Source organism: Urocitellus parryii, chromosome 3 (genome assembly GCF_045843805.1).
Source record: "Urocitellus parryii isolate mUroPar1 chromosome 3, mUroPar1.hap1, whole genome shotgun sequence".
NCBI lineage: Eukaryota > Metazoa > Chordata > Mammalia > Rodentia > Sciuridae > Urocitellus > Urocitellus parryii.
In genome coordinates this window covers 58,085,718-58,098,569 of record NC_135533.1, presented here as the reverse complement: position 1 = coordinate 58,098,569, position 12,852 = coordinate 58,085,718, and the positions used below count along the sequence as shown (strand labels likewise).

Genomic DNA, 12,852 nt, shown 5'->3' with positions numbered 1-12,852 from the left:
TATTTCAAGGTCAAGCATTTTTCTCATCCACAAAACAATGCTAGATCAACGTACATTTTAAGGAGTATATTAAAGGAGATACAATATCTTTACAACTATTATCTTGAATAGGTATTTCAATTAACTTTCTGCAGAATATAAGTAGATCAAAATTCAGCAGCAAAATATTGCAACATAACACGTAAATACAGTTTCAATGTGTTATACTGTAGAAGAGAATACATAAAGGACAAACGATGATAATTTAATCATATAAAACATGATACAAAGCTGAAATACAGTCCACTTAAATAGCTTTGTGACCAAGAATGTTAAATACTGTGCTAAATGCCATTTTAAACATAAAATCTCTTAAATTTTTGTGCTTAAACTTTTTTTTTCAGTTAAACTATTTCTTATTTTCAATACTGCCACTGTAACTGATATTACAACAGATCACAATTTTCACGGACACATCAACATGGAGACATTTACTTATGAGCAAATAAGTCACTTGTCATTAGTTCACAGTGTGGGAAAGTGGTATACACTCGGTCTGGAGAAGGGCTTTCTGTTAACCACCAAGTCCTTCACAGATATTTCCTGATATCAGATGTGGTGAGAGGTTTAAAGGAATGGAAAGCAACACGTCACATGTTGGAAGGAAAAATAATCTTTTTGATTCTTCATGGGTGTCGCCTAAGTGACCTTCGTCTTCTGTTGTAGAAGTGCCTGAGCCCATGTTGCCGTGAAAAATTCATCATGTAATTTTGTTTTCGAGTGCTGTTGAAATGAGAATGGATACAGGCAGGGAGGGAAAGGAGAAAGAGCATGTAAGTCCCATCATTGAATGTCAATCTATTCTAGATCCTAAGTTACCTGCTATTTGAAAGCTTTCAGGATTCATAGGTCATGCTGACATTACCACCCAGGGACACAGGAACTAAAGACTGATACCCACAGCCACTGCCCTTGGCCCTAAAGAAACCCCTTTCTTTTCAGAACCAGAAAAGAATCAGAAAAAAAAGTCTTTTTTTTTCTTGATTTATAGTTAAAGCAGACATATACTTTCAGATTTTAATTTTATTCTTGAGCTCTTCCTGAAAACATCTATTTGACGAACTTTAGAGGAAGTACATGCTGGGCCCATGACCTTATTTACATATATCTTTAACAAGTAGGAAAAATAGTTTGATCACTCCAGTAAAGATTTTCACTTAAAGCTTAAAGAGCAAAACAAAGAAAAGCAAACTTGTTGGATGAATCAGCTGAACCTTCCTAATTTATGCAGTCCCTGGATGCAAAATGAGGAAGTGCATTTCTCTTAGAATGTTGGATTCCATTGTCTTTCTCAAACAGTAAGCAATGGTGGTGGTATTCTATACACAGGGATTTATGAAATGGATACTATGCTAAAAAGAGGTTATAAAATACAAAGGAGATGAAATTGAATGTATAACTAATTGTAAACATGTTTACGTATTCTCCCTACATACACACATTGATACATACATACTATGTGTGAGGCTGGTAAAAATACTCAAAATGAATATCAGAAGCCTGCAGGAAACTGCATGGTACTGGGAGTGATGCTGCTAGGGTTTTGGCATGGAAAACACATTTTTAAAAGGATCATAATCTATAACATCACTGAAAAGAATCATACTCACACACTGATCTGAATGACAACATATTTATATGTCGCATCAATATGTGGTTTATGAGTGTGAGCCTATCAATATTTTCCATATTCACTGAGTCTCTTGACTACATGGTCCCAAAGCCTTTCATCCTTAGTACAAGGAAACTTAAAACACATGCAGAGTGGGATAATGTCATATGAGGCGATCTCACCATAAAGATCGACATGACATGAATTTGAGTAAGGGAAAAGCAAAGGAAAAGGATAATTTTTCACTGAGAAGTGTAATCTTCTGGAATGTCAATCATTAATAATATACTAGTGTGGTGTAAAATGATGCTGTTTTATCTAATCTATTTTACTCAGCATTATACTTAGGGATATTATACTAGCACTTGTAAAATATAGAAAAATTTAAAGTAAGATAATTTTATAGTTAAATTTGATCATTTGAAAATTTATAATAAACTGTCTCAAGGCAAAATACATAAATTCAATTTCATGTATAATTAAGAAGCAATAACATCTGTGTTAAAAACCTGATTAAAAGATAGACATGAAATTGATATGTGTATTTTATAACATAAAGTGCTAATCACTTTCTACCCTGGATTTATTATAAAAATGCTATAAAATGGAAATAAAGAATATGCTCTGCAGGCATTTTAAAGAAACATAAAAACCCCTCAGGTTTTGTCTTCAGGTGGCCTAACTACCCATGATATTCCATACATCACCTAAGTTGATCAGTTTCAATGTCACGTTGGAAGACGCAACAAATGTGTCCATTATTCATCAGCAGCTATAAGTATTAACTGCTGCCTCTGTAAAACTGAGTTACAAAAAAAGGACAAGGAGCTGATGCACTGAACTCATCCACATCAGGAGAAATTATCTGGTTACTTCTTTATTCACAAAATCTTGGGACTGGTTTTTTATCTATTCCTGCCAGCACCCTAGGTCACCTTATAGCCTTTCCCCAAGCTGTTATAGTGGTCCCCTAAACTAGTCTCCTTATCTCGGTTCTCTCCCCGTATGAACGAAACTCCATTGACAGAGAAACCATGAAGTGCTAAGGAAAGAACAATTTAATAACACAATTGTGTGTCTGTTCTCCTATACAGACATACAATTGATTTGACACACCCATTTCAGTAAACTTTCCCCTGAATGATGGCTTCACCTTGCTCAAAAACCATTCCAAATTCTCTTGTGGATGGAGTGATAGAAAAGCTACTTTAACCAGATATCTCATGTTCTCTGGATGTTTTCAGGCTTTCTCTCCCCTTTGCTTCCTACGTAGACTTGTCAGAAGTCTTTTCTACCTGAGTCACTAGTCAACCTCCAGCATCATATCTTCAATGAATTGCTTCATTCCTCCCTTTGTTCCTTCCTTCCTTCCTGGTACCACCTCCAACATCACATCTTTAATTCCTTCCTTCCCTTCCTTTGGTCCTTGTTCCTTCCTTCCTGTACCAGGGATTAAACCCAGAGGTGCTTAACTAACACTGAGGCACATCCCCAGTCCTTATTTATTTATTTTTATTTAGAGACAGGGCCTCGCTAAGTTGCTGAGGCTGGCTTTAAACTTGCAACCCTCCTGCCTCAGTCTCCCAAGCCACTGGAATTACAGGCTCATACCTTCAATTTCTACTTGTTCAAGTATCACATTTTCTATATTGCTTACCCCTCCCCTCCAGAAGTAATTTTTTTTCTACTTTGAACTCTCATAGTGCTCATTTCCTACTTTATCTTGGCTCCCCATGTCTAAACTTCTGCCTGTCCCCCAGATCCCCCCACCCCATCCCACAGCACTGAGCCTCCTGCCTGACCCTTGGGTGGTCAAGTTGTGTTTATTGAACTTTTGGTGACTTACTGATTGGATTCCTGTCGTAAATCATTACTCTTTAACTATAAGGAATAATTGCAAAGTTAAAGCAATGAGATTATTTTGTTGAAAACACGTTTAAAGATATAAAGTACTAAAAAAAAGTTAAAATACTTTACATTAAAAACTACAAAGATAGAACACTCAAGATATTTAATTATTGATAGAAAAGTTACTTCAGTATACGGGAACAAAGGAACATTTAATTTAAACAAAAGTTGGTGTATGTTTAATGGCTTTAAAGCAACTTTGCTGTGTAATTATTGGCTTGTTAGAGAGCTGATTTAAATTTTCCATCATTATGTGTCAGAAGATAAATATTAGCAGATTTCAGATCTTTAAAACCCTGCAAATTAGCCCAGGGTGTAAGTTTATAGCTAATTCAGGAGGCACATCGATTCACTGGACACTCTTTAATTTTGGATAAGTTTATGTATGAGGACCATATCTTTGGATTCCTGAGAATGTTAAAGTGCACTCAATAATGTGCTTGTTTTAGATGCCTAGTGTTTAAATGGTCATATTAAAAAATGACTTTTAAAGCATCCTTTAAATTAACTGGTTATTTGGTAATGTTAGACATAAATCTCTCTCAAGCCAGTTAGGTTGGAATCTAGTCAGGTGGATTTTTCCATTTCATAAGGCTTTTAAAATCAAGCATTATGAGGAGCTAGAGCAAAATGCTGTCTAAATGTAGGACCATTTAATAAACTGGTATGGTTATAAGCATTATTGTGTCTTCTAAAATGTCTAACTTGCATATTAGGGAAGTTTTTAATAGTTTTAAAGATCTGATATTTACTCAACTTTTTTGTGTGTGAAGTTTATCTATTTTTACTTTTGATACATATAGATGTGTAGCTATAGATAACCTCATCAATAATAATAGGTACAATGGATTTTTAAAGATTTTTTTCTTTATTGCATACAGGGGAAAGTACTGTTTACATAAGTTCAATGAAAGCCAGTAGTACTCATGCCAAAAGCATGCTATGTCACTTGACATGTCAATTTGTTTTGGTGGTGGATAGAACTAGGACCATTTTGAAATTCTCCCACTATGAGTAAGTCATTAAAAGAAGGGAAAACAAACATCAGGGATTCCTGAAAATACCATTTAGATTTCCATTGTTGTGGAAGGAGTTTAGGGACTTAGATGGTATGTGGAATTATGATTCTGCATGGGAAATATGGGTGGTGCAAGATCTTTGAAGAACTAGTGACTCTCTTCTCTTTAGAACCATTACTCTACTGGAGCCACAATCTTAGCTCATTTGTTATTATGAAAACAATTCAACTGATTTTTTTCTTTTTTGTGCATGTGTGGTTTTGGGCCTTGTGCATATTAGGCAAGTGCTCTACCACTGAGCTACATTCCCAGCCCTCTACTGATTTTTTAATGGATTCTAAAGGAAATGGGAGAGATGGAGATAAATAGAAGAATTTGACATGAAATTGAGGCATTTTTACTGGTCTGTAATTAACTCATTTTCATAAAAAATTGGCTCAATAAATGATGATTTACATGAATGTAGAAATAAGAATCCAGTGGACTGTTAGACATATCTTTCAGAGAACAATTGGTGAGAGTAAGATGGAAGCTGCCATTCAAACTAACTCATGATAGTCCTTGGCAAAAAGGAAATTCATTTGAATTTCAAGACAAACACATTTTGGGGAAGACTACATATTAGTAAGTGTAGGCCCAAATACCCCAGACATACTAAAGACTTCCTGTTTCTCTTCTTAGCTAAATGGAGATGAGAATAATATCTGATAATGCATATCTCTGGGAGTTGTAAGGATTAAATGAAAATTTGCAATATCATATAAAGATGTTCAAGAAATGATAACCATTTTACTTTCTTTCTTAAGTTTTAAAGTATCTTAACTAGTGGACAAGTATAAGTATATATTAAAGGTAGCCAGTCTTATCTAAGGACAGGATCTCGAACTCATAAAGTATCATGAATAAATCTACTCCTCTCTGCTAATTTATTTATTGACTTAGAATAGACTTGTAAAGGGGCTGGGGCTATAGCTCAGTGGTAGAGCGCTTGCCTGGTATATGTAAGGCACTGGGTTCAATCCTCAGCACCACATTAAAAAAAATAAATTAAACAAACCAAAAAAAAAAAAAACAACAAAAGAATAGACTTGTAAAGTCAAGCCGCCTTCATGTGTCTCTAGCCTCATAGGTCTTTTGAAAAACATTACATTTAATCAGGACTCCTAGATCTTCTACACACACCTTTTATTGTCATGTTCCTCATAACAAACTTATAAACTGTGAGTGCTTCAAGCACACTTCATACAGTGCCAGGCACAGAGGAGAAACTAAGACAGATCTAATGAGCACTCTGGCCTCCGTGGTTGTACCCATATTGTATAGGTTAGAGATTTCTCTCAGCTTGGCTATCTCTTGAATTTGCACAGATACAGGTTTCAAATGTTCCATTGTATCCCAATGTCATTTATAATAGCTGTTTTCATAGATTTTTATTTTCAGTTGCAAAGGTCTTCTATAAAACTTCTCAGTTAACTTTGGTAACATTGATCAAAGTAAGAGTAAACAGTTCCCCAGATTTAGTGAGGAGGACTTACCTTACTCTAGTGGAAAACCAATGACAGCAAATAATGAAATATAACACAAGTTAAAAAATGGCTTTCAATGCATGCAGCACTGTGATTAGTCATAAAAGTCTGACCAGGTTTAGACGCAATATAGGATTTTTCATCTCTTTTGAAAATAAAAATTAAACAAGTTATTTCTTATTCTCCTATACCCGATATATACATACACTTAACTTTTTAATGTAATGCAACATGCAATATTTGCTCATAACCATATGTCAAGGTACATGTAGCATAGTACTACATTTGGCATAAATGTTGCATATAAAGTATAAATATTAAATCAATAGTTTAATGACCACTATTAATTTTATCTGATTTTCAATTATTTATATTTTAGGAAATACTAATTCCTGATTATAATAAGGAATGGGCTTTGAAAATGCAGAAGTCCTCTATATCAGATAACACAATCAAATTTAATAAAGGATAAATATGCTTTGCAACAAATGTAATATGCTCATCTCCATAAATCATTTGTGCCAAAAAACGTGACAGTATCTTGATGATGAATAGCATGAGGGGATGGTCATGATGGAACTTATATTAAAATCTGATAAATGTGTTTAAGGCCACAGCAACATGTTGGTTCTCAATTCTCAGTAAATGTGATAATAATTCACTTTTAATTAAATCATTTCACAAATGCTAGCTTTTTACTGAGTGATTCGCTTTCAAGGTACACATGCAAAAATCAGCCCACTTCATTATAAACATGACAGGTTGTGACTTAGACATGTACACAGGAGATGTGATGTGTGAATGAAATGCATAGTTGAGTGAGGGAGATTCTTAGGAGAGAAGGATGAGTGCCCAACGAAAAAGGTTAAGACAAGGAATTCTCTTCTATCCTAAGAAGAACCCCACCAGCATGGATCTTGTGAGGGATCTGCCCAAATGTATTAACAAACATTTACTGAAAAACAAATGTTCTACGCTAGCAAATGAATTCAGAGAAATTAGGTTTCTGACACTGGATTGTCAATGATCATGTTATGCTACATCATTTAGACTTTAGGGAATGAGGAGTTTTTGTAAGCTAGTGAGGCTGGAAAAAAATGATCTGTCAATTCAGTTTATCTGCTACATGGAAGATTAGCAGGGGCTAATCATCACGAAGCACTTTTCATATGTAGGTTTTACTGGAAAACATCACGAGAGTGGGAAGATTACACTCTCAAACAAGCATAAGAGACTTTGTTAAATGCTGAAATGGTGGTTTTTATCTTTATGGTACAGGGCTGGTCGTTCTGTGTATCCATATTTATGGAACTCAAATCTTTCCACATGTAGTCTTTGAGAATTAAACTAGTGAATTCAAAATATGTCATGTATCCTGTTCATTTAGGATGCACTTCAAAATCTTGAAATATTTTCAAAAGTGCTGAATTTGTTCTTATCAACCTCATCAGTCCTTTTGATTAATATGGGCAGTATGGACATTAAATTCAAGGTAAGATACCATGCGTGAACACAGTTTCTCTTTCTAGGGGTTTTTCGCATGTGTCCTTGGTGCACATGCACAAAAGCGAAACTATGATAATAAAGCTAGAGTAAGGCCAATCTTCACTTAGAAAATACATTCTTAAAAATTTGTAAGTGAAATGTATGCCCCCAACCATTAGTTGCAAAAACATATTAGTAGCCCTATTTGCAGCATTCATTTAGGTAGGGCTTGTGTCTCTGAAGATGTATGCCTCGGGTTTCTCCTTCACTCCACACCTGAGGAGCAAACATTACCAGCTCATAGAACTAAATATTCTGCTACAGACATGTTGTTAAGTGAGAAAATATTCTCAATTAATATGGCTTTATGGGAGTATTCTACTTGTCTACTTTAAAATATGCATCTTCTATAGGAGAGTTATAACTAGCAATATTTGTGAATTATGACACAAACCTTGGCTAGCTTCTTTGTGCCTCACATGCTTGAAAGATACTCTGGGACATTATTATATGTTATTTTTCTGATTCCTCTGTAACTATTTTATGTTCATTAAATAAAGGCATCATGCTGAACAGCAACCAAGTGCATACTAATGAATGCTTAAAAGTTTTTATGTCTCTTAAAGAAGTGCTTTGAAAGGGTATAGTAGCTAGAAATGTTGAACACTGACAGCAGAACAAAACATCAAAAACAGGTCTTAAAATATACTTTAAGATTATATTTTTGAAAATAACTCATCTTTGAATTCAGCTTTGTGGGGAAAAGAAGGAAAATAAGATTACTTCTATAATTTTAACACATGTTTGAAATGTCATTGGAGAGAGAGTATTTGGTTTTATGTATATAAAATATGTACACAAAAAGTGTTTGGCAATATCTGTGAAGTTATAATCTCTAGGCGACTCACTGAAAGAAGACTTAGAATCAAACAACCGTGTATTATCAAGTATATGCAGTGATGGCCTTTCTCATTTGGAACATTTTAGTGCCCTGAGAGATTGAGATGATGACAGGTACAGGCATCTGATAAGTTCTTCAAAGTAATAAAATGAAGTGATACAATACATATTGTAGCCTCAGAATAATATCAGAAACTCTAAGAGTTTCTGAACTTCATTTTTATAATATATTGTGATGCTGGTAGTTGCTTATACAAATTAATAGCAACACTAGGTATTCTGGAAGGTTCTCTTGAGGGCTATGTGAGGCTTCCTGTTGGGGTTCTGAAAGTCTCTGAGGCAGCATGTCAATAGGCAGCAGAGAACAAGCTCTATTTCTAGGTTATGGAGGGGCTGTGTTACTGAATGTCAGGGAAGTCTGTACTTCTGCTCTTCAATTTTAGTCCAAGGGAAGTGATGATATGTCTCTGAAATCCAAAGTAGGTAACTCTAATTGCTTGTCTGAGTGGGAGAAGAAATATCTACTCAAATGTATGATATGCTGAGGATTTTTATGTCTATCAAGGGTAGAATTAGCATCCTGCTTTCTTCTGAGGACTGACAAGTTTTGAAGTTTCCACAGGAATTGGTAATGCTTTGTCAGGCACAGGAAACTCCATTAATGCAAACTTTCTTGGCAGGAAATCTGAGAGATAAGAGTGATTATTGACTCTAATTTGAGTCTGAATCAATTTATTGGAATCACCTGAGGTGTTTTAAAAAACTGATTGATGATCAGTTCCCACTGCAGATCAATTTAAACCATCCACAGGGATGGGCCTGGACATTAAGACATTCCTTGATGCTTTCAGAAACTTCCCAAGTGATTCTGATATTCAGTCAGACTGAGAATCACTGCTCTGTAAGGAAAGTAGCCAGGGCAAAACAACTTGAGGGTTGAATTTTGATCTACGAGGACATCTCTCTAGGGGCTCACTCTACGTATATTCATGTTAAGCCCAAGTCATTTTATTCTCCTGGAATCATGTATCTGTGGAAATCAATAGCTAAGTAGAACATCAGCCTCATGTTCAGATTCAAAAGAGTCTGGACTGTTCCTTTAAACTTCAACTTTGTCTTGTGGAGGCAGAGCCCAGCAAGTTGTCCAAAAGCAGCAGAGCGCACAGTGGGGGCTTGTGTAGGGACCGGGTTGCTCTTGGAGTCGGGGTTGATATGGATGCCATGCAAGCAGGTGCCTCAGTGAGAACTAAGACAGGGCTAGCTCAAGACTGAAGAGTTCAGCTCATGGCTATGATCGAAAGAAAACAAATCTGGTAGTTTTCCTACCAATCAATCATTTAAATTTGCTTTCAAAATGACTGAAATCAGCCACAAGACTGATTTCACTTTGGATTTGGTAAACAGAATGAACATTTGAACCTATCTACCGAGAAGATTCGCCTCTCCTTGCCAACCACTTGGTGCCATCAGTTCGAACCCGTCGAGACATAAGCATTCCAGTTCTACAGGAACTAGATTGTTAGAGAAAAAGCAAGTCATCTCTCTGCGAGGGAATAGTCAACCCGGCCAGGGGAAAGTAGTGACAGCCCTATTTCCTGGGAGAAACCAGCGGGGACACCCTTAGCCCATTGGGTGCTGGTATTGGTCGGTGGGGATCGGAAACCACAGATTCTGTATTCTAGATGCAGTCATGCCATTAAATGGAGAATGCCTCGGGCATCTGTGGCTAAGATAGGAGGCTGTAATTGGGCATGTTGGCCACCAACACTCTGTATATAGACCAGTACAGATCCTTCTCTTTTAGGGTATCATTCTATTTTGCAAGGCAACCCAGATCTGGCATAAGATAATGTTTCCCGTTTACCTGGAGACTTGTTTTATCCAATTTAACCACTGATGTCAATCCTTAAATAAATGTTTTACTTACTGAAGATTTTTTTCTAAGGTACATTAAGATATATTCAGGGCTTTGTTATTTCACTGTCGACTTGAGCTATAGCTTGCAGTTGCTGAAGAGTGTAAGCCAAAGTGGTCCTGTGGGAACCTTCTTATCAGGAACATTTCTTACTGAATCAAGGGAGCATGCCAGATCAAAGGAGTTTCAAACCTTTCTCAAATGGACACAGGATGCCATGTATCAGATACTCACAGGACGACCTCCACATGGTCCAAAGCCCACTGATCATGACCTGTTCCATTGTGGCGTGGTTGCCACCAGCGCAGTAGGACTCCTTTCATCCGTGCCTCCCTGGGTCACAGATAGAAGGAAAAAGAGGTTGAACACCAGCAAACAGAACTTTCTGGAAGGTAACTTGCCCACTTTAGATATTGCAATAGGTTGAATCAATACAACTTTGGGCATAGAATTTGCTTAGGTCATAGTGCTCTTCTAAGTAGCATTTTATTAGCCACTCAATGAGGAGTACTTCTTTTCCACCTCTCTTCCTCTTTTCCCTTGCTCCAGGAATAGCAACACATTTGATCACAAACATGAAATATTCAGTGTGACAGGCACTGTGCTGGAAGTGGGTGAACAATGCTAAGCAAAACTGACATGACCGTCTATGCTCAGTAAATTTTCAAATTAGCATACTAAGCAGAAAATAAAAATTCTGTTTCCCAAGGAACAGAAATACTGTTTAAAGAAAGGGAAGTATGCAAAAAGTGCCTTTGCATGAGTTGATATTTTCTATTCCCTCTTGCCCTTCTTCCTTGCTTCCTATCCTAACAGACGGTAGTAACATAACCTTTGGAGATCTGCATTAGTCTTGATTCTGCACTGCCTAGTTTTGTGGTACTGGTCCAGTAACTTCTAACCAGGCTGCTTACAGGGGAACGTTGTAAGACACCCTCTGAGCTTGTGTGAAGTCCTTTGGCTGGTGCTGAGCGATGACATGCCAGGTGATGCCGTTGTTGACGCTATACTGCAGCAGCACTGCCTTGTCCACGGCATGGGGACCACTCAGGTCACTGTTGCAGCTGTCTGTCTGGGATGTGCTCCCAATTTGTAGAACAAACATAATTTTGCTGAAAAACACAGTGGAAATTGTATTAATACAAAAGTCAGGAAGTATCAAAGGAGAGATACTTTCTTAATCATTGTTATTAAAGTTCACAAAATCAGCTCTCTGTATCTGTAGATTTGGCACCTGTGGATTCAACTAATTACAGACAGAAAATATGGAAAAAAATACATCTGTATTGAATGTGTCTTCTTATTATTATCCAAGCAAGACAGTACAGCTGCTGTTTATAAAGCATTTATGTTGTATTTAGGTATTATAAATGATCTAGAAATGATTTAAAATATATAGGAGGTTTAGAAGAGGTGATGTCCAGCTGGGTGCTGTGGACATGCCTGTAATCCCAGAGGCTTGGGAGGCTGAGGCAGGAGGATCTCGAGTTCAAGCCAACCTCAGCAAAAAACAAGGTACTCAGCAACTCAGTGAGACTCTGTCTCTAAACAAAACATAAAATAGGGTTGGGGATGTGGCTCAGTGGTAAAGCACCCTTGGGTTTAATCCTCAGTACCAAAAAAAAAAAAAAAAAAGAAAGAAAGAAAGAAAGAAAAAAACTAGTATAGGTTATGTCCAAATACCACATCATTTAAATTTTTTTTTTTTTAGTTATTGATGACCTTTATTTTATTTATTTATTTATTTATTTATATGTGGTGCTGAGAATCAAACCCAGTGCCTCACACATGCCAAGCAAGAGCTCTACCATTGAGCCATAACCCCAGCGGCCCCTAACATCATTTTATATGACTTGAGCATCCATGGGTTTCCATAACTGTGGGTAATCCTGGGACCAATCTTCTATAATGCCAAGGGATGAATATCAAGTAAAAATAAATATTAATAAATCATATTAGTCACACAATTTATTTATGTTATCTTTTATATTAGACCTGTGAAAAATAACTCAGAAGGCTACTTTTCTACAAAAAGAAAAAAAACTTTGACTTTTCAAGATGAATCTTATGATGCTAGAAATCTTTTTAGAGTATTTCACCTGAAACACCGTCTATTCTCCAAATTGTAACATGGACCATAGGGCAGCTGAGGCCATGGAGAAGGCAAGGAATAAAATTACCATATTTATACTATATGCTTTTTACAAATAGCTCCAAGCAGAAGAGCATCTGGACAAAGATAAATCATCATGTCTATTTTAGAGAAGATTGTCTGGATGTCAGAGATGAGGAAAACTAGGAACATGCAGGCTCTGGATCACATCTGCTCTGTCCCACTCATCTTCTTGCTTTTCATAGGCATTCTTGCACTTAGAAGACACAGCTTTTAAGTAGAGGAAATATATCCTCAGAAGATTCCTAGTGATTTACAGAATGGCCCTATTTAGA

General features: G+C 36.4%; 1 protein-coding gene across 2 annotated transcripts in view; it reads right to left on the bottom strand.

The window, feature by feature from the left end:
• Nucleotides 1-12,852, bottom strand: part of Reln (reelin) — a 452,281-nt gene that overhangs the window by 322 nt on the left and 439,107 nt on the right. The window contains exons 62-65 of one of the 2 annotated variants that reach the window (XM_077796721.1): nucleotides 11,319-11,516; nucleotides 10,639-10,737; nucleotides 6,114-6,119; nucleotides 1-762 (exon numbers count right to left, since the gene is read on the bottom strand). The exon at nucleotides 1-762 is cut by the window's left edge and continues 322 nt beyond it. In XM_077796721.1, coding sequence (XP_077652847.1) covers nucleotides 666-762; nucleotides 6,114-6,119; nucleotides 10,639-10,737; nucleotides 11,319-11,516 — 400 coding nt within the window. In that variant the 3' untranslated portion in view covers nucleotides 1-665. The remainder of the gene's footprint in view (nucleotides 763-6,113; nucleotides 6,120-10,638; nucleotides 10,738-11,318; nucleotides 11,517-12,852) is intronic. The other variant, XM_077796720.1, reaches the window with a different exon arrangement.